We start from the raw sequence: 21,176 nt of genomic DNA on the forward strand, positions 1-21,176 counted from the left end.
TGGCAGGGCCCCTGGGGTGGAGCTCCCTTTAAGTCCATGGGCTCCACCTCCAGTCATAGAGAGACTGAGCCTCACACACTGCCTCCTGAGAAGCCCCCATGTTGGGATCTGGCCCTTGCTCACAGTCCTCGGGCCTAGCATGACCAGGCAGGCTTGCCTGCCCCAGAGAGCTGCCTTCTGCTGGCTAGGCCTCTCTGAACACTGCCTTTCTCCACCTGAATGCCCGAGTCCTCAGAACCAGGCCAAACTTCACAGGGCCAGAACCCTGCCTGAGGTCACCCAGCACTTTGGACAGGGCTCAGCTTGAACCTGGGGCTTCCAGGAGTCTGACCACACTCAGCAACCAGAGGATAGATGCATGTCAGGTGTACAGATGGGCTCCTGGGAGCCGGACACATGATCATGGGGGATGGGAGCAGATTTGGGGTCTATTGAGGGTCTGCTGGCATCACACCCTGAAATGGAGAGATGGCAAGTAGGAAAGTCTGCTCTTCAGACCCGGGGGAGGAAGTGCTTTGTAAGTACTGTGTCCAGAGAGGGGTCATTATTAGGAACAGAGACGGGCTGGTTCTTGGACAGGGCCCGAGGTTGAGAGGCCCAGTACTCAGACTGACAGGCTCTCAGCTGAGAAACCTTGTCCTAAAATGCCCAGTCTGAAGTAGCTGGGCCCCTGGATAGCTTAGTGTGACCTGTAAGGTGGAGAGATGAAAAGAGGTGGCTGTGGGTCTGGGTTAGGCACCCCTAAAACTGAGCTTCCTCATGGCAGAGGTGGGCACAGGGCTCAGGGCCTGGGAGTACAGGACCCTGACTGCATTCTTGGGGACAACAGGAGAGCTGGGAAAATTAGATTTTCTCTCATGCCATTCCTTAAGAGACAGCATGAATATAAAGCACAGATTGGAGCCAGATGGCCTAGGTTTGACTTTTGGCTCTGCTACTTATTAACTCTGTGACTGTGGGCAAATTACTTAGTCTCTCTGTGCCTCAGTTTTCCTTATCTGTTAAATATGACTAATAATGGGTCCTGCCTTCTAGTACTGTTGAGAAGACAAACTATGAGGCTCAGAGTGAGTGCTCAGCAAATCTTAAAGCCCAAGAGGTGCTGGCTGTGCCAGGCCAGGGTTGGTCCTTGACTCTGGAGTCTGAGATATCCTCTCCTGAAGAACAAATAGCTCTGGCCTGCGGCTATAACAGATGTCTCCTGGATACCTTGTCCTACCTGCACTGTCTGGAGCCCAGGATTGAGTTGATAATAGATGCTCAGGATTTACCAAGAGATTTGTGTACTGGTTTCAGACTCAGTCCTTATAATAGCCCTTACATTGGTTACCCTCTTAACAGAGTAAGAAGCTGAGGCCAAAAAAAGAGAATGGAGGCCTTCCCTTTTTGGTCAGAACCTTTGCACGTCTTAGCCCGTGTAATATTTTCTACAGCATTAATAAGTAGGACAAGTTGCCCCCAGTCTGAAGATGCAGTAACAAACACTGACTTGGCTTGGATTACTTGGTGACAAAGGAGTTTCCCATCCCTCCCTGTGCCCCTAGACATGACTCCTAGTAAAGATGCAAGAAGGGGGACCCAGAGGACTAAGGTAGTATCCAGGGAAGGCCTACTGGAGGAGGTGGCATCCGACTGGCCCCTGAAAGTTAAGCAGGCCCAGAGGGCATTAGGGTTAGGGTGGTTGAGTGAAGGCCCGAAAGTGAGAATGAGTCAGTCACCCAGCTGAATAGAGAAGGCAGTATAAATTTAAGGAATGGTGGTGAGGGGGTCAAAGCCGAAACAAGTTGGCTCTAAGTTATAGAGGGTCTGCCATGTCATACTGAGGGTTTGGGCTTTACTGTGCTGCCAGCAGGGAGTCACTGAAGGTGTGTGAGCAGGGAAAGAGGCATGTCCACAGCTGGACCACAGAAATAGAGGTGGGAGAACTCTTGTCTCCCCCTGAGCTGGTGGCACAGCCGGGGCTCTGCCCAGCCTGTGTGCCTGGTGCCTGGACTGTGTCCAGGACTAGGTTCAGTGACTCAACCTTGAGGAAATCACTCCCCAGGGAGAAAGGACCCAGATGAATCAGCCCAGTAAGGTGGGGAACTGGAAAGCTGGGGGTTCACTGAGTCACCCTCCAAGAAGGGCCAGGGGGGATGGGGGATGAGGGGAGAGTTGCAGAAAGAGGGGACTGCAGTGCAGTGGGAAGGATTCAGGTCAGACCACAGCGAGGGCTGTCAGGGGACTCTGGCTGCCTTCCCACCATTGTGGGGTTGATTTTCCTGGCAGTCTTGTGAAAGAGATGGGAAAACTGAAGCCCAGAAACCAACCGGGGAGGGGATCTGACCAAGGTCATGCAGTAAGCAGCTAGCTGGCAAAGGCGAAAAGAGACCCAAGAGCACCCTCCAGTCCAGACACGTCCCACCGCCTCAGCCGTCCTCGTGCCAAGCGGAGGTTAGGAATGGGGTGGGTCCAGGCAGGGAGTTGGCCCAGGTGACCCCTTCCCCCTCGAAACCCCCCCACACCCCGCAGATGGCAAATCGGGCCGGGCCGCGCCGCCGCGATGGGACAGCAGAGGGCGCAAGAGCGTCACGGCTGCCGCAGGCGCCTGAGCAGAGGCCGCTCTGCAGAGAACTGCGCTCCGAGCTCGCAAGTCCCACCGCGGAACCGTGGACTGTGTGGCCCTGGGGCCTGCATCCTCTCCGGCTTGCGGGGACTCCCACGCAGACCTACCTGACCAGTGCTGGGGGCCCAGTGCCCCTACCCTCGATTCAGAAATGATGCGCCTATTTGTGCGCTCGCGTGTCGGTGCGCACGTGTCTCCCTCCCAGATTTGCTACTGTTCTCAGAGCCTGTCCGACTCTGAGCGACCTCTAAAATTTTCCCTCATTCCACTCTTTTTCCTGGAAGAAGAGCAAGCCCAGGATTCCGTGTGTCGTGCCAGTGGTCCCTTCACTTCTATCTCCCCTTGCGGACCGCCCTCCACTCCCTCACTGCACTGGTCTCTCTGCCTTGGGGCTGTGGCCCGACTCCAGGACTTTATAAGTAAGTGGTGGGGGAGAGGATGTGATCATACAGGAGAGGGCCTCAAAGAGGCGACCCCTGAGAGATAGTGAAAGGAGTGGCGGAGGAGCAGGAGAAGGGAGCGAAGGCGGTAAGCCGGCTACCTGGCGGGGGATCCCAGTAGCGGACCAGCTGGAAGAATCTTGAGAGCGGAGAGATAAGGGAAGTGACAGCTGGTGGGGGGCTCTGATGGGTGTCCAAAGATCGGACAAGCTGAGAGGTGCTGTCCACGGATGCGCGGATGTGGGCGGGGCCCGGGCGGTCGAGGGGCGGGGACGTGGGCGGTTCGGGGCGGGGCCCGGCGGTCGAGGGGCGGGATGTGGGCGGTTCGGGGCGGGGCCGGGGCGGACTCTAGCGCGGACCCGGCGAAGCTGTCGCGGACGCGCCGACCGAGGCGCAGCGGCCGGGCCGGCGGGCGGGCGGGCGGCTGCGAGCATGGTCCTGGTGCTGCACCACATCCTCATCGCTGTTGTCCAATTCTTCAGGCGGGGCCAGCAGGTCTTCCTCAAGCCGGACGAGCCGCCGCCGCCGCCGCAGCCATGCGCCGACAGCCTGCAGGTAGGGAGCGGGGGCCCGCTCTGGGCACGAGGGGAACCGGGTGCTGGGTGAGCGCCCGGCCGGGTCCTCCGCCGAGCGTGCTGTCGCCGGCCCCATGGTCCACCCTGCTCCTCAACCCTCCTAGGGTGATGAAACCCCCACCCCCACCCCTCCGCCCCAGTTGTGAGTCCCACTTCTGTGCTGGGACTGCAGCCCATACCCAGAGACCTTGAATGCCCAGCTCACAGTTCAAAACCTCATGCCAGACTCTGAACCTGTTTCAGATCTGGGACTCCACCCCAAGCACAGAACTCCCAAGCCACAGTGGGACCCCCTGGTACACCCAAGAATTCTGCCGGAGCCTGGAACCCTCGGACTCCCGTAATAGTAGAGGACCCCTGCCCATACCTCTGGGCCCCCAGTACATTTTCAGATTCCAGATACACCCTGAACACCTGAATCCCAACTCTCAGCCAGGACCCCACCTCAGAGCTGGAACCTCACCTCATGCCCCTGAGCCCCTACTCCGCAGCCTTATCTATGCCCCCATCCAGGTTCCCACTCAAACATCTGGACTCAGTCCTCACACGGGACCCCACCCCTGAGTCTAAATGCCCTTTCCATCTTGGTTTCTCTCTCCTTCTCTGCAGGATCCCCCTCCCACTCTGTTCCTGCTTTCCCTCCTCCCTCCTGTGTAAGAGATCTTAGTCTTTTCTGGCTTGTCTCACCCTCTCCTCTTGTTTCTCTCTGGGTATGTTGGCTCCAATTTATTCTCTGTTTTTTTTTTCTGGCTTCTCCGAGTCTTTCTGGGCATCCTGTCTCTCTCTGCCCCTCTGTTTCTCTCCTGTTTGGTCTCTCTTGCCCATGTGCCCACCTCTCTCGGTCTGCCCATCACTCCTCCAATTTCTCCAGGTTTCTATCTTTGTTCTAGGGCCTTTCCATGTGGTCATCCTTCCCCTTATGTCAGCCTCTGATTTTGGGTGGTGAGGGGACTGGCTCAGAATGCCAGGCCAGTGTCCCCGGAGCCTCCACCCCTACCCATGTTGTCGTGGTGTGGGTGCTGGTAGAAGGGGCTAAACATGGAGCACGCAGCCCTTGGGCGGTGCCCAGGGATTTAAGGCGGGTGGGGATCATGCAGTAGGGCACTGGGGTTCACATAAGGAACGATGAGTATATGGCATTGCATGGCACGTGCAGCTGGGGAGGCTGAGTTGTGAGTGTGGAGTGGTAGCCGTTCATATGACTGTTGCGTGTGTGGGGAACTTATGTCCACATGGTACCTGTCTGTCTTCATGGGGTGGAGTAGTTGTAGGGGCTTACACAGGGGACTGTGTGTATATATATGTTATAAACTGTTGTATGTAACCAGGAAAAGCCACTGCTGGGCCCCAGTGAAAGGTTTTACTGGATGTCTTACTTGAAGGGGGTGGGGAGAGGGTCACTGAATGTGTGAGTGTATTTGCAGCCAAGGTGACTGGCTTCGAGTCACCAAGTTACATCCTGGAGTTGGTCAGGAAATATATGGGGACATATGTGTTGGTGTTTGAGTGTCATATGTCTATGTGATGGCTGTTGGTACAGCTCTGGGTAGGAAAGAGTGCAGTGGCCAGGGCCCAGGGGTCCAAGGCAAAGACTTGTTGACTAAGTGTATGTGTGTATGTGCACACACAAGTGTGTATGGGGAGGAGGCAGTGGGCAGGCCCGACTGTCTGTGCTAAGGAGCTGTGTGTGCCCATAAACATGTGATATTTTGATGTGACATTAGGTGTGCACATTATTTATGCAGGTGTGTCTGTGTCTGGTAGTGTGTGTGTATTGAATTTAATTGGATGTGTGTGTGCTTGGAGAGGTGAGTATAGGGTGTGAGAGGTGTGTGTGGGAGGTTGAGTGTGAGTGTGGTGTGAAGCGTGGGTGTGTGAGCTGGATGACTTTTCCGTGTGATGTGGATTATGTGATCTTTTCTCCCTGTGAGCTGTTTATGTATGAAGGGTGTCCAGGGAGCAAGGGTATGTGTGGGGGTGAGGCAGTGCAGAGGCCTGTGGAGGGTGCTGCAGGGGATGAGGGAGTGTGTGTATAAGGTGTTTGGGGTGAAGAACGAGGTGTGTGATGTTCAAGTGTGCAGAATACAGCAGGTGTCCCCAAAATGCGTGTGTGTGAGGAGGGCTTGACTGCCATCCTGTCCTTGCTTTCCTCCCAGTTAGGTCCCCAGAGATGCCCAAGCCAGGCTGCCTCTACCCTTTGCCCTTCATCCTCCTCGCTTTCACCAGGGCCTTTGTCTTGGGTTTCCGGTCGAGCAGGCGCTGGACAGGCGGGCGGCGGGTGATGTCGAGGGCCGGGAACCTTTGTTCTTTTCCTCTTAGCCTGTCTCGTGTTTGGGGCCGGGGTTGGCAGGGGTGGAGAGAGGATGCACGTGTCTCGGGGTCACTGTGCTTTGCTACCAGCTCACAGTCTTCTGCCGAGGGTGGGGGTCCAGGCACAGGTACTGAGGCCTGGGTGGTATCCCCGTGGCACCTTCTTGACACAAGAGCAGCTGGGACTGGGCTTGGAGTTGGACGGGTTTGCCAACCGTGAGGTCTTAGTCCCAAGCGTGGCCCAGTGCCCTTCCTGCTCACGTCATCTCCAGGGTGCTGAGCAGCCCTGTTCCCTCTTCTGTAGGCTGGCTGGTCCTCTTCCCTTCTCTGTGTGGTGCCCGGAGAGGGTTCCTGGGCTGGGAGACAACCAGGAAGACCTCAACCAATCTCCACTCATATTGACCCCACATCTAATGGGGGGATAGTTTCTGTCTGCCCAGGGCTTTAATCTAAAAAAGGAGGCCTGATCACACCTTTTGGGACCTTCTCGTTTGATGGACCCAGTAGGAGGGTCCAGGTCATACTCTCCAGAGAAAGCTATGGGGAGACCTTAGTGGGCAGCTTTCCAAAAGGGACTTGAGAGCACGAAAAGACAGGACTCCTGATGGTTGGGAGCCACAGAGACCATCAGAATCAGTCAGGGGAAGGGGCTCAGGGCCACTGCCTCAGCACCACATTCCAGAAGGTTCTCTGAAGTGAGTGAGCTTGAGCTGAGCCCTGGAGGGGATGTAGAGAAATATAGCCTAAGGCTGAGGAAGATTCTGGCCCAGTTGGAAGAAAGGGATCTTGAAGGCTGTTGAATATTCCCAGGCAATACTGTCTGACTTCAGGTGGCCATCTCTGGGCCTCCTCCCTTCTCAAGTTTTCACGTCTGGCCCATTCCGATTGTCTTTGGCCAGAATCATCATTGTCATTATCTTCATCGTCAGCTTTAGGCAGCTCTTTCCAGATTCCAAGCTCCTTTCACAAATGTCTCCTTTAACAGATGAGCTCATTCCATTGTATCTGAAAGCATTTACTGAGCACCTGCTAGGCCACAGGCAGGCACGGTGTTAAGTGCTGGGGGGTATAGCAGTGACCAAACAGGCCTCATGGGGCTCCCACTTTCTGTGTCTAAGGAACCCCATCTTTGTGGCCCATCCACACTGTCAGCCCCTCCAACCCTGGGCAGATGGCCCTCTGTATGTGTTTTCCTGCAGCCTGATGTGCACTTGACGTGCTGCAGGCAGGCACCCCATGGTGTAGGGGTCTGGCTCCCACTAGAACATGAGCTCTTCAGAGGCTGGGCAGGGTCTGCCCATCCCATGTGTCCTGACCTGGGCTTAGCGTAGTCCAGATGCTCATACTGATTATCAGAGGTCCCAACCCCCTGTAGGGTTGGCAGCCCTGCTGCCATCTAGGGAAACTGAGGCCTAGAGTGGGGAGGTCTTTAGGGAGCCTCCTCTTAAGACCCTCCTTTGCCCAGTGTTGCCAGAGACCAAGAGAGGTCAGGTGACTTGTGAAGGTTTCACAGCAAGGTGGCGGGGCTGGTCCCAGAATACAGCTCTCTGGCTGCCAGGCTGGGCTCCGGCCCCAGCACCATGCTGCTCCCTGGCTGGCCTCCGGGCTGCCTGTGGCGGGTAAATGATTATTAATGACCCCCCTGGCAAGGAGACAGGAAACGTTTCCCGACCACAGCTGGGGACCTGCTCCCTGCCAGCCCCAGCCATCCATACCTGCCCTGGCCATGGGTCAGCATTTATGTTATCACTATGCCGCCTTGGCCTTCTGTCTGTCTTCCTGCCCATCTGACTCCCACCTCCCTTTCCTCTAAAGGATAAAGGACAAGATGGACCAGAGCTTTCTCTTTCACATCTCTGTCTCCAATTTGCCTCATCTCCACCTTCTCCCTTGCCCCAAACCAGCCGAAAGTATCCTCTCCTCCAGGAAGTCTTCCCTGAATGCACCACCATCCCCTTCTTCCAGTGGCCTTGTCCTGGGCTCTGGCCACTGAATCTCCCTCATTGCAGACTCTGGTCTCACTCTGATGGTTTGCTCTGATGGTCCTAAGGCTGGGCTGGTGACTTCCTGTGTGGCCTGTCCTCAATTGCGGTCTAAGGACTGACACGTGGAGTATTGTCCCAGATGCTTCCTCCAGGAAGTCCCCAGCCCAGCCCAGGGACTCTCACTTCCTCTGACTATCCCAGTGCTCCCTGTCCGTGCCACAACTTTGTACTGACAGGCCTTTATGAGCGAGCACCTACTATGTGCCCAACAGAGATGGTAGGCAGAGAGAACACAGTGCAGACCTTAAACTTCAGCTACACATTGCCCCAGGTCTGAGCAACAAGGCAGGTGGACAGACCCAGGTACCAGGGCCAATGGTGGTCAGGTGATGGGGTGATGGAGGGGCACAGACACAGATGGATGCTGATAGACTGTGTGGGGAGGGCAACGCTGGAGAGAAACTTGGGGGCCGTGGTGGGACGGGGCAGGGGCCCCTAATTCAGCTCAAAGTTGCAGGGAAGGCAAGTTGGGGAGCTTCCAGGAGGAAGTATAGCTAAAGCGGGAGCTGAGGGATGAGCCAGGAGAGAGTTCTGGACAGAGAGAAGGAGAGAATCGCGAATGTGAAGGCTTGCTGGTGACAGACAGAGGGAGGGAAGCATTCTTTGGAGCTGGGTGCTGGACTGCCAGAGCCGCTGAGTGATGGGATGGCTGGGGGGGAGGGGTGGTGCCGAAGCGTCAGGAGATGAGGCTGGTGAGGCTGGCATGGGCCAAATCGTGCAGGACTTTTGTGCCATGTCAAGGAATTTGGACTTTCTCCAGAGGGAACTGGGCACTAGGAGAAGAGTTGAAAGCAGAACAGTGACTGCTCAGACCTAGGTGTTCCGGAGCTCCCTGGGCCAGGGGTGTGGAGCTCATAGAAGGGGTGAGGTGAGAGGCTGGGGCAGTTCCTTCAGATGTGGGATGATGAAACTGAACAGGGAAAAGCCTGAGTTGGAAGGGAGGGGACAGAGGAGCAGAGGTGGAGGAGGAAGCTGGTCAGCTGTAGAAGAGAAGAAGAGAGAGCCACCCTGGGGTCTGGGTGGCCAAGTGAGAGAAGACAGGGTTTGAGAGCACATGCCTGGGCCTGGGTCAGGGCCCTCTGTGGAGCAGAAGGTCTCAGGATGGCTTCCCAGGTTAGGAGTTTTGAGGCTAAACAGAGACCAGGAGACCTGGATTCCACTGGGGGTTGCCACATCCTTGTCTGTAGTGTGGGGACTTGGGATCTGCCCTGGGCAAAGAGTATTCAGCATTCAAAAATTAAAACAATCTGTAAAATGTAATATTTAATAAAATTCAAATTCAAAAATATATGAGTACATTCGAAAATGAGTTAAAATGTAAATTTATGAAAATGCTAAGCATACATCCATGAGGGTTAATATCAACTGTACCTTCACTGCTGCCCACCCCTTTGGATCCGGCTCCCCTGAAGCCACTGCTCCGGTGTGGCCAGACACCTGCCCTGGGGTGGGGTAGGGGGTGGTCTACGACCTTCTGGCCTCTTATTCAGGGGACCTCCGCTGGGAGGTGGAGGCACCTCCTCAGAAAGAGGAGGAGGCCTGCTCTCTGGCTGGCGGTTTCCTGTGGCAGGCAGGCAGCAGGCATTTTGCTTTTTCTGTCCCTTACCTTGAGGGACTTGACCCCTTGAACTTCACCCATTTTGGGGAGGGTGGATGGTGAGGGTGTTTCAAGAACCGAGGGTGAGGGGTCGGAGAGAAGAGGTGCCCACTTAAGGACCCAGTAGGGGTAGGGTGGGAAATTGCAGGGGGAAGTGGGATGGGACAGGGCTGGGGGGGTAGGGGCTGGGAGGCAGGAGATGTGAGCAAAGCTAAAAGAACAGCATTATTCCAACTTAAATATCTGTATTTCCTAATGTAAAAGTTGCACCATTTCTGGAAGACCAGATGTTGAGGTCCCATCTTACAATCTCAGGATTGGGCACTGCTTGGCTCCTACTGTCCGGTGATCTTGCATAGCACCACTTTTTAGGCTGCATTTTCTCACCTGTAAAAAGAGGAAGTCGGGTGAGATGAGCTCTCAGGAGCATCTGGCATTGTCAGTTTGTGGAGTTCCAGCTTTTCATGGCTCTCAGCTCCCAGCCAGGGCTGTGTGGATGCCTGGCTGGGTGTTTCTGACATTCTGTGACTTTAAGACGCTGAGACTCTAGGAGCCGAAGAAGCAGACTTTCTGTGATTCTAAGATTCTAGGATTTGATGATTCAATGATTCTAAATGGGGTTTCTGGGAAGAGCTGCAACCACCTGCCTCGTTAACATTGATGTTCAGTTATTAAAAACATAGCAAGAAGCAATGGAGACAGCTTGGGGCCAGGGGCGGCCCCCACCCCCGGGGAGGGAGTGGAATAGGGGCTGGGTTGGCAGTTAGTGGGGAAGGAGACCCTCTCAGTCTGGGTTGCACAGACCATTTCTCCTACACCAGCAGAACTGGAGTACCTGCACACGCGAGATCCACCACCCCCTAAGCTTGCAGGGTAAGGGATCATTTCCTTCATCCCTCTGTCCCTAATCATTTCAGACTATGGCAGAGAGGGGAGTGCTCTTTCCTCCCAATCCCTAAAGCCTGTGGGAGAAATGTACCCAGTGGAGGAAGGAGAAGCCTGCTCACCCCCACCCCCTCCTTCCCTGGCAGCCCCGGCCTGAGGGGGAAAACAGGACATGAACACTTCCTGGACATAGGCATGGGAATGCACGAAGCTCTGCCTGTGAGGCTCAAGTACAAAGGGCCTCCGACTGGGGCAGAGGCCAAGCAGCTAGAGGGGCAGTGTGGGCATTGGTTAGGGGCCATTAGCACCCCTTGAGGACAGGCCAAGGAGGGAGGACCCTGGGGGTGGCTGTGAGAAGGACTTAAGGAAGGGAGGTCCCAGGCTAGAGGGCCTGAAGGGCTAATGACTGATGGGGGTTCAGGTCACCAGCCCAGCACAAGGCCAGCTCATTGGTCCAGCAGTTCGTTGGCTCTTGGGTTGTGCACAGTCTTAGCACCCACACCAGAGGTGGGGAAAGAACCTCTAGGTAGGGGAGAAAGATCTCAGCCCTCTAGACAGCCCACCCCGGCCAGGTCCCTCAGAGCTCAGTACCACTGTCCGAGACCCAGCCTGTTGGATTCCGGATCCCGTGACAGAGGCTGGGACCCAGACCCATCACACAGCAGGGCCTGAAAGTACAGGCAGGATGTGGGTCAGGGGGAGAGGGCCTTTGTCACCTGCCGTCTTCTTCCTCTCACAGGTCAGGAGACAGGTGGGGTGGCGATAATTGCTCGCTGTCATCTATGAGGCTACATGGTCTACCACAGCCTGTCTTGGCCCTGAGGCTAGGGTCCCCAGCAGGGAATCCCTCCCCAGCTGCCTGACCCACAGGTGGCCTCCCTGGGGTTCTCCTCCCTTGTCCTCCTGCTGCCGCACCCCTCACTCTCCTCTGCTTCTCCTTGGGATCTCTCCCCATCCCTATAAGTTTCTGTCTCTGGCCATTTTTGTATGTCAGGCTCTCCATAAAATTGTTAGACTTGGAAGGGCCCTAGGAGATCATCAGGTCCACCCCTTTTATTCCTCAGGTGAGGACGGTAGCTCAGAGAGGGGAGGGTCCTGTCTGAGGTTGCACAGTAGGCTACAGTGGAGCCCTGGTCATGGAGGCACAGTCTTGGCGTCAGGCATCTAGGGTTTCAGGGCTGCCTGTGTCATGGCTAACCCGACAGGCTTCTCTCCTCAGGTCTGAGCTGTTCTCCCTTCTTTTCCTTTGCCCGCTTCTCTGCTGCCTGGCTGACCCCTACCTTGGGCAGACACTACCCATGGGACACAGACCAGAGCCTAGGACTCTATGACTGCAGTGCACATCCATGCACACATGGACACACAGACGCTTGCAACTGTATATAAGTCCCAGGTGCAAACCTCTATTATGTAGTTAGGAGGCTGTCCTGGACCCTAGTTTCTCTTCCTGTGAGACACTGCACACCTCTTCCAGGAAGTCCCCGGGGACTTTTCTGCAGAGTCCCTTTCCCACCAGTCCCTTTGTGATAACTGAGGTCTGTTGAGCCTAGGTTCCTCCTCTGTGACCCCAAGGGCACGGCTGAGTCTCCCTCTGGCCCTGGAGCCCCTCCTTCAGTGTTCCCTCCTTCTGTCTCCAGGAGGGGCTCGGCTTCCTGTGGCTGGGTGGGGAGAGTCCTGAGGTCCCCAGAGGACAGTGGGACAATGGGGAGGCGGTGACAGATGAGACATTGCGTCTTTCCCAAAGTAGGCTCCACCCTACCCTGACCTCCTGGCTGGTGTCTGGGTCATAGCCCTGGCCTGTGGATCCCTTAGGATTAGGGTCCTGGTCTGACTGTCCCCCTCCCCCTCCCTCTCAGTGCAGAGGTCACAGCATCAGAGCTCCTGACCCAGCAGCAGCTCTCTAATTGGAAAGCTGTGGAGTCCTGGTCCCCCCGGTGGCAGCAGCATATTAACAGGATGGTGTAGACTCCTGGGGCTTCTGGAAGGGGTGAGCTGGACTGCTCTGAGTAGGAAGGTGATAAACATGAAGTTTGGGGTGGGATTATGGAGGCACTGTGAATGCCTAGCTGAGACTCCCACCCCCATTCCTGTCCACCTTCCCTGTGCTGGAGCTGGGTGACGGGGAACTAGAGGTCATGGGGCAGGAGCCTCTCCAGGGAGTGGTGGAGAACCCGGGTACAGTTAGAATTGAGTGAAACAAGCACCTCTTCTCAGGTCGGGGAGGAGGCTCTCCCAGGGCAACTCAGTGGTGGCGGTGGGTGGACCATCAGAGGCCAGGGTGGAAAAGAAGGCTTAGGCTTGTGGACAAAGGGATAGGCCCTTAGGTCAGACACTTATCTTGGCCCGCGTCATTTCCTCTGCCGGACATGGCTGGGTTAGCGGGGTCATCACACAGAGGGAAGGAACAGGCTGAGCCAATGCACATAAGGCCCTGCAGTAGACTCAGGCACATGGGCGACCTTGTCACGCCCTGGGCTGCAGTCAGTCCCCCACCGAGGCCCAGCCATGGAGCCACAGTCACCCTGGGAGATGGCACTGTCTAGACCATCACCCCCCGCAGCCCCTAGACCCAGGCATCCTTGGCAACACTTGGGCCCAGCTGAAGGCACTGCTGAGGAGGGAGACCTCACAGGACACAGGGACATGTGGGACAAGCGGACACTCTGCCAGAGCCCCCCCACCACAAGCGTGCACACACCAGGTGCAGCTACTGTCACCCCGAGGGTGACCCAAGGAGAACCGCAGATTCCAGCAGGTGTCCAGAGCCTGAGTGAGATGAAAGGAGCTCCAGGCAGGGAACCCAGAACTGCCCCCCGCTCCCACCCCACGCTGACTTGTGCCCTCCCCACCAGCTCGCTGAGTGCCTGAGGCTGTTTATTTCCTAGCAGGGATGGGTGTCTCATCTCCACCCGCTCCCCCTCCCCACCACACTCTTGCCAAGCTGCCAAATCAAATCAGCCCCTGCGCTCGCGCCAGGCGGGCATGGCGGCCAGCAGCTGACGGGAACGAAGCCAGGCTCAGAATATCCCACCGCCTGTGCCTGTCCGATGCCTGGGTGTGCTTGTGGGTGGGGGTGGGGAGGGACAGCCGGCCTCTGGGCAGCGCCTCCCAGAATGGATCCCATTCTGGATGCCCCCCTGGGTGGTGGGCTCCCATGAACGAGTAAGCAGGTCCTGGTGTGTCTTCCAGCCCATGAGGAGCTGTGGAATAGAGCTGATAGGATGCAGGTTGGGGGTCCGATTGGAGCCCAGACATCTGGGCACTGGGCTGGGCTTGAGGACTCACATGTATGATCCCATTCACTTCCCAGCATCCCCAGCTGGGAGCCCAACCCAGTGGCTGTGAGCTGGACAATACAAACCCCATTTTATAGACAGGAAGCTGAGGCTCAGACAGCAGAGTGAAGGGAGAGAAGCAGAAGCGGAGGGGACCTCAGGAGGGGTAACAGTGTGGTCATGTCCACCCCTGAGGAGCCCCAGGCTGAAGGAAAGAGTTTGGCTCTATTCCAGAGCCAGACGCGCCCATGGGGAGCCGGGCCATCAGGCAAGGCTCCCTGGACAAGGCCACCTGTGGGAGACAGGAGGTCCCGAGTCTGCTGGGGGCTGGTGGAGGGGCAGCCTGGGGAGACAGGGGAGGGCCTGGCCAGCCTCAGCCCCTGGCTTTCTTGTCTCTGCAGCCAGCCAGGACCTCTTTGCACAGGAGCCAGTGCCCCCAGGGAGTGGAGACGGCGCATTGCAGGTGAGAGCTCAGCACAGAGAGGGAGGCCTGGGGTGGGCTTTGGGGTGGAGGTGGGGGGCGCAGGCTGGGGGCCAGTCTGAGCGCTACCCCCACCCCTGGGAGGACTGGGAGGCTGGAGCTGAATCCCAGCCCCACCCCCTCCGGCTTAGGGTCACCCCAGACCAAGACCACCTCTCCCTCCCTATTCCTGCCCAGAGTTCCCTCCCCATGAGGATTCGCCTCTGGAGTCACCTGGGTGTCACTAGGGCTCCTCCCTCATCCTCCCCAACAACCCTCACCCAACAACTCCCTGTTGATTCTCTGCCCTGAGTATCTGGTGAACTCCTCTCTAGGTCTCCCACTGCCTGCCCTGGTCTGGGACGGGCTACCTTTCCCCTGGATGGCTCACTGGCTGTCTCCTCTCAGTTGCCCCCCTTCTCCAAGTGACTGCCAGAAACATCCTTCTAACACACAAACCTGAATTTGTCACTTTTCAGCTTAAAAATTCTCTATGCTCCCCCTCCCCCTGCTCCCTCTGCAGCCCCAGCCAGCTCACAGTTCCCCCTTCATTCGCTCCTGCCTCCCTAGCACCACTTCGGCTGGCCTCCTCTCCCTTCAGCTTCCCAAATCCTTCTGGGCTCAGCTCTAGCCTCGCCTCCTCCAGGAAGCCCTCCCTGCCTTTCACGCTCCCTCCTCTGAGCTCTCCTGCTTTGGCCGTCAGCCGCTGGCACATTCTGCTGCCTGTGCCATTAGCACCCTGTTTTCTCCACCTTGTGACTGGGTTGTCTCCCGCTCTGAACTGTGAGCACCCTGAGCCTAGGGATGTGTCTTGTTCATTCCTGAGTCTCCCACCACCCTCCAAAAGGTGCCTGAGGAGGGCTCAGCAAGCACCTTTCCTTTGAGATGAGGGGTGCCATCTCAGTCCCTGACCATGCCTTTGGGGGGGCCTCATAGGAACTGTCAAGTGTCCCTGGGATCCTGAGTCACAGTGGGGTGGGCTGGGGTTGGTGAAGGTTGGCACAGAGGAGGGGTGTGTGTGAGATCAGAGAGCCTTTGATGAACCTTCCCTGTGCCCTGGGTTCCTGGCTGAGAGGAAGGGAAGACTGTGGCTGTATCAGCCCCTCCTCTGGGCCAGGAGCTCTAGATCCACTTCCTTGTTTAATCCCCACGACCTCCCTGGAAGGCAGGGGCTGTGATTCTTCTACTTAGGGGAAGCTGAGGCCCAGCAGGATCACACAGGGAGTGAGTGAATCGGAGGCAGAGTTGAAAGTGGACCTATGTCACATATTCAACCCTGGCTCTCTCCCTGTCCTCGGGTGAGATGGCCGAAGATGCCCATTCGGGGCCTGGTGCCCAGTGGGGTCAGCATGGGCTCACTTCTGGGACACAGAGCCCAGCCCTGAGGATGTGCCTGCAGCTGGGTGCTAGGCGAGGGAGAGAGGGGGGACCTGGAGAGTCATTATTAATTTATTTCTGGCCGTGGCATTCCCCGTGGGGCGGGGGCTCCCCCGGGAGCTGGGACAGATGGTGTTCCTGGGAGCCAGCAGTGTCTCGGCAGCCGCTGCTACCCGCCAGGAAAGACTGGATTTGTCATCCTCCCAGGAAGCTGAGAGGGGAGAGGGCTTTGGAGAAACTGAGCCCATCTTGAGAGATGGGAGCGGGGCTGCAAGAGCAGGAGCCGGGCCCAGGCTTCTCGTTTCTTTCTCTGTGCACAGCCCCCTTTCCCTTGGCCCTGCTCCCTGCAAGTTCAAGTTCTGCCTCCTTCCTCACCCTCCCCACGAGGCTTCCCCAGATCATCCCTATTTGTTCCTGCTGCCTTTCCTTCGCCGGGGTCCCACTGCCCCCTCTCTCAGCCCAAAGATATGGGCTATGAGCCCCCCTGGGTCTCATTTCTTTCCCCCCAGTCCCACACCCATCACGGAGATGGCAGGTGTCTGCCTGGCTTCTGAGCAGCGCCTGCTGTGTTTCTGGGTTCACTTAGCACCCCGTTCCGGGTGCCCGGGCCCATGCTCAGCCCTGCTGGAAAGAGGTTGCTGCCCCTGGGGACCCCCTAACACAGAAAGGCTAGGACTGGAGAGAGTAGGAACCCTAGGGTGTGGCTCAAACTATTGGGACACCTGGAGGTAAAGAGGGATGGGGAGCCTCCTGTGAAGGTGGAGCCTGGGGAGATGAATGCACTCATCCAGTGGACAGACCACGGGGTCAGGTGGGCATGAGTTCAAGTCTTAGCTTCACCACTTCCTAGGGGTGTGACATTGGGCCAGTCCCTTAACCAACCTGAGCATCAGTTCCCTCACCTGTCAAAAGGGGATAAGAAGCTTCACCATCATTGGACATAATCACTATTTTTGGATGTAATAATCATGGCAGGCCTGTTGGGAGAAGTTACAAAGATAGTATGTGTGAGGCGCCTGCCCCAGGCCTGGCCCGCAGAGTCCTTGGAGGGAGTTGGCAGCCTCCTTGCTTCCCTCAAGGGTGAGATCCTTGGAGCCAGGTCTAGATGGCTCTGCTTTATGAGACCAGGTGCTCCACGGGGCTGGGTGAGCACAGCTCATTCTCCTGCCGCTGGCAGCACAACAGCCACAAGAGCAGGACTGCCGGCTCCCACGCCCTCCCAACAGGTGTCTGTTCAGCACACCTTCTTCGGATGGCTTCCTGGCCCCTGTGCCAGCTGGCCGGCTTGGAGGAGGGGCTCTTCAGTCACCATCTGGAATCCTCCTTCAATGCCAGGGCCATTACTCTCTCTGGATGTCAGGGCTGAGGCAGTGCAAGCAGTGAGTTGAACACTCTGGGTGAATGCTGTCTCTGTGCTGGCTCTCGGGGCCCAGACGAGGGTTAGGAAACCCAGCTGGGGCAGGGGCTGGGAAGAGGCAGCCATGAACAAGTGCACGGGTATCCACATCAAGCACCCTAGTGCTCTCCCAGCACTGGCTCCTCTGTGGCTTCCCACTGGATAAGGAAAAACCACACCTTTGCCATGGCATTGACAGCTGTACCTGCTGGACCCCCTCCTGTCCACCCCTTGCCCCCAGACATGGCAGTGCTCACTTCTGGGACACCTGCTCTTCCCGACCTCCCTGACTTTGTTCACACTGGCACCTCTCTTTGGAATGCCTTTCCTTTGTTCCTCTACGTACTCCTTTTGGTGCTAGTGGTAAAGAATCCGCCTGCCAATGCAGGAGACGTGAGACTCAGGTTTGATCTCTGGGTCGAGAAGACCACCTGAAGGAGAGCATGGCAGCCCACTCCAGTATTCTTGCCTGGAGAATCCCATGGACAGTGGAGCCTGGTGGGCTACAGCCCACGGGTCGCAAAGAGGTGAACAGGACTGAGGCGACTTAGCACGCAGGCACACACGCGCTCCTTTTTCAAGCCCCAGACTAGATGCCACCTCCTTTGTGAAGTCCTCTCAGATTGCTCCCTCCACCTCAGGTCAAGTTGGCCTCCCCCACCTCCTGGGCACTCATACCTCCAAGCTTCCCTGAACTTACAGTCAGACATCTTGTTACACCATGTGGTTATATATCCTTTCCCATGTAGTTGTAAGTATCTGGCTGGTAGGAACCAAGGCTGAGTCTTCTTAGTCTCTCCTGGGCTCATGTGGGGCCTGGCATAGGCCTGGTATAGGTGCCCAATAAATGCTTCTTGATCGAATGAGAATGGCTATGAGATGAGGGTGAAGTAGTTCTAAGAACTATATTGCTGTATTGGGTGCAGGCTTGGAGACTTCCTGGAGGGGGCACCTTGGAACCTTGAAGGATGAGGAGGGTTAAAGTCAGTGACTAATGAGACCAGAGATCAGCTGGATAGTCAGGGAGGTCCACGTGGCTGGCTTCTGAGAGGACCCTCTGAGGGCAACGGGACAGGGACCAGGCATACAGAGAAGCCTGGAGCAAGGACTTAGAGGGGGCTGCAGGAGGCTGGCTCTGTGTTGAGAACCCAGCTTCAAAAACCTCTTCGCCCTTGGGTCCTGGTCTGAGGAATGTTTGATCTCCGAGTCTAGAGCGAGGCTGAGGCCAGCAATGGTGAATAAGTGGGCCCCCGAGGTGGGCTAGCCATAGGGAGCAGCAGGAGCCAGGGTGGTGCTGTTGGGTAGGATTGCTCTGGGGGTTGAGAAAGGCTTCAGGGTTGAGAAGAGCAGCTTGTGCAAAGGCATGTGGGTAGGATGTCCCTGGGTCTGCACGGGAGAAGGCCAACGTGTCAGTGGAGCCCAGGTTACTGTGCCGGAAGCGTTGGGGTGAGGCTGGAGGGGCTGCTGCAGGCAGCTCTTCCCATGCTCGTTTTTAAGATTCTCAAGTGACTGCTCCGAGCTGGGAGACCTGCCAGCCTCCTCCTGGATTCCGCACATCAGGAGCAAGTGGCCTCAAAGCTGCCCCACGGCCTGCAGGGAGCTGCTGCCAACAAGTTGGCCGTAGCATCTGGTGTCCACGGGGTCCCCCGGCCCTGCCATCTGTCTGCGCCCACCTGTCAGGCTGCACAGGCCCAGGGTGTGCAGGGACCTGGGCCAGGGAGGCGATCTCAGCTGCCACCCCAGCCTGTCTGTCTGTCTGTCCATCCATCTGTCCACATCCCTGACTGACCAAGGACAAGGCAGAGATGGGCAGACGCAAGTCCTGCTGTTGGAGAAGCCTAGTCTGCAGGGGCAGACATCAAGCACCAGGCATTTACACCCAGGGAAGACACACTGAGCCTGGACCAGACTTGTGGCACCCCGCCCCACACCCCCCAACCCCACCAAGGCGCTGGGTGGTCCCCTCAAGCGCTTGAAATGGAGGCTCAGAGGAGGTGGGGACTGGCTCCGAGGCAGACAGCAGGTCAAGGCCGATGCTGGGCCAGATGCTGTGGCCCCAGGGCTGGATGAGGCGCCTCTGGCTGGCCCCTCCCCCACCACCCTGCCTGGCCCTTGGCTGTAAACACAGAGAGAACGAGTTCCGTTTCCCGGGAAATATTTATCTCAGGCCGTGTGGGGAGCGTGCGCTGGCCTCCGCCTGTCCTTCCTGCGGGCTGGCCTGGGGCAGGAGGTGAGGGGGCTTGGTGGCCTTGGGGGGCAATCTGTGGGGCTCCCGAAGGCTGAGCCAGGAAGGGTGTGCCCTGTGGCTCCCACCAGAGCTGGAGTCTGAATGCCGGCACGCGCGGGGAGAGGAGGCAGCTGATAGGAGAGAAGCCGCCGCATAACCTTGCCTCTGTCATGTTCCTATTTTCATCCCTGTCACCCGTCTCCGCCGGTTCCTGCCTCCAAGCCTCTGCTCCTGTCTGCTGCCCCCACCTGGGATGCCGTTTCTTCCACTTGCTTGTATGTCCCAGCTCTCAGCTGGCTTCCTCTGGAAAGTCTTCCCTGACTCCCGAACCCCCTAACCCTTTGTCCTCCCTACCCAGGAGCCTGTCCTTTTGCCCTGGCTCCCAGCAGCTTCAGACTGAGCCCCACAGATCTGTGAAGGTCTTGTTCCAAGCCACTCAGTCCAGACAGCTATGTTCAGGCTGCCCAAGAGTCCCCTTCCTGGGAAACACAGGTCTGGGCCCCCTGGGGGTGAGGCAGGGCCCAGAGGTCACCTTTCAGTGATTCAGGACAAGCCCAGGCACGAGGGGGAGCCAGGCTGATTGAACGGGGTGCGGGGGAATCCCACATGGGCCCAGCAAGGGCAGGTAGAGGAGCCCCAGGTCCCTGCCGGGGGGTGGGGGCAACTCTTGGGCTTTAGGCTGTGTATCTCTGACGGGGGCCCTGACAACAGGAAATCCTTGAAGGAACAGGCAGTGGCTGAGGACTCTGAGCACAACAACAGGAAGCAGCCTTGACATGGGGCAGCAGCTCTGGCGACGGGACCCGGTGGGGTGGGGGTGGGGGCAGCTTGTGGGGCCCAGGGGATGCCCAGGGTGACACTGAGACATTGACAATGGGGCAGCGGGGGCTCTGCTGTGTGACACCGAGTTTGTGAAATCATGGGATACTGTGTGGAGAGTGGGCGAGTCACTGAGTGTGACACCAAAATGACACACACCAAATGTGTGACACCAAAATAGTGATTCCAGATGTGTGACACCACTTGTCCAAGACTGTGTGAGACAGTGGACATGCTACTGATGGTGTGACCCTGTGATATTGATTGTGTGATGCTGAGTGATACCAAGTGTGACACTGAGGGTGTGACACTGTGAGGATCAAATAGGTAAACACGGATGAGTGACGCTGTGCAGTAACAAGTGTGGTTCTGAGTTTGGGGGCTCAAGTGTCTGACACTGCATTGTCAGTGTGGGCATGTAGGGAGGCTGAGTGTGCAACCAAGGGTGTAACACAGAGTGACATCGTGTGTGAAAACCAGCGTGTGATACTGTGCAATCCTGTAATGCTTGTGACAGTGTGAGCTGTTAGCACACAACCCTGTGTAAAATACTGTCTTGGGAAGACCCCGATGGGTTCAGGCAGGGACGTGACATGGTCTAATTTATGATTTTGAAAGAGTCTATACTCTTGTTGCAGAGTGTATGGTGGGGAACCAGCTGGAGGGGCTGAGAGGAGGTAGGCAGAGAATTGAAGGCCATTGTAGCCACCCAGGCTGGAGATGGTGGTGCCTGGGCTAAGGGGAGGGCAGAAGAGTTGGAGCGAAATGAACAAACTTTGGAGATATTTGCAGGTAGAAATGACAGAACTTGCTGATGAATCAGAGGATGAACCAGAAGGAAAAAGGAGAATGGCTCCCAGGTTTCTGATTTGAAGAACCAAGGAATAGCTGGTGGCGATGTTACTGGGAAAGGCATGGGGTGGGAGAGGACAAGGAGACCGAGATTGACAGACCTGTTTGGATGCAAGTCAAACATCCAGGTGATGGGCAGCTGAGGCCAGGCTGGGGATATGTTTGCGAGCCAGTGGGTAGGGCTGATTTATTAAACCACAGACCTGGCTGGGATGACCTAGGGAGAGACAGTGAGAAAAGAGGTGAGGACTGAGGACTGAACCGTGAGGTGAAGAGCCGCAGCGAGACAGAGCAGGAGCAGCCAGGGAGGTGG

The 21,176-nt window shown here is 56.9% G+C and overlaps 1 protein-coding gene across 3 annotated transcripts in view; it reads left to right on the plus strand.

The window, feature by feature from the left end:
• The first annotated feature begins 3,414 nt into the window (after window positions 1-3,414).
• PDE2A (phosphodiesterase 2A) overlaps window positions 3,415-21,176 on the plus strand; it is a 68,780-nt gene continuing 51,018 nt past the window's right edge. The window contains exons 1-2 of one of the 3 annotated variants that reach the window (XM_070383788.1): window positions 3,415-3,600; window positions 14,134-14,195. In XM_070383788.1, coding sequence (XP_070239889.1) covers window positions 3,478-3,600; window positions 14,134-14,195 — 185 coding nt within the window. In that variant the 5' untranslated portion in view covers window positions 3,415-3,477. The remainder of the gene's footprint in view (window positions 3,601-14,133; window positions 14,196-21,176) is intronic. The other 2 variants (XM_070383790.1, XM_070383789.1) reach the window with 2 other exon arrangements.

Source organism: Bos mutus, chromosome 15 (genome assembly GCF_027580195.1).
Source record: "Bos mutus isolate GX-2022 chromosome 15, NWIPB_WYAK_1.1, whole genome shotgun sequence".
In the NCBI taxonomy this organism is placed as follows: domain Eukaryota; kingdom Metazoa; phylum Chordata; class Mammalia; order Artiodactyla; family Bovidae; genus Bos; species Bos mutus.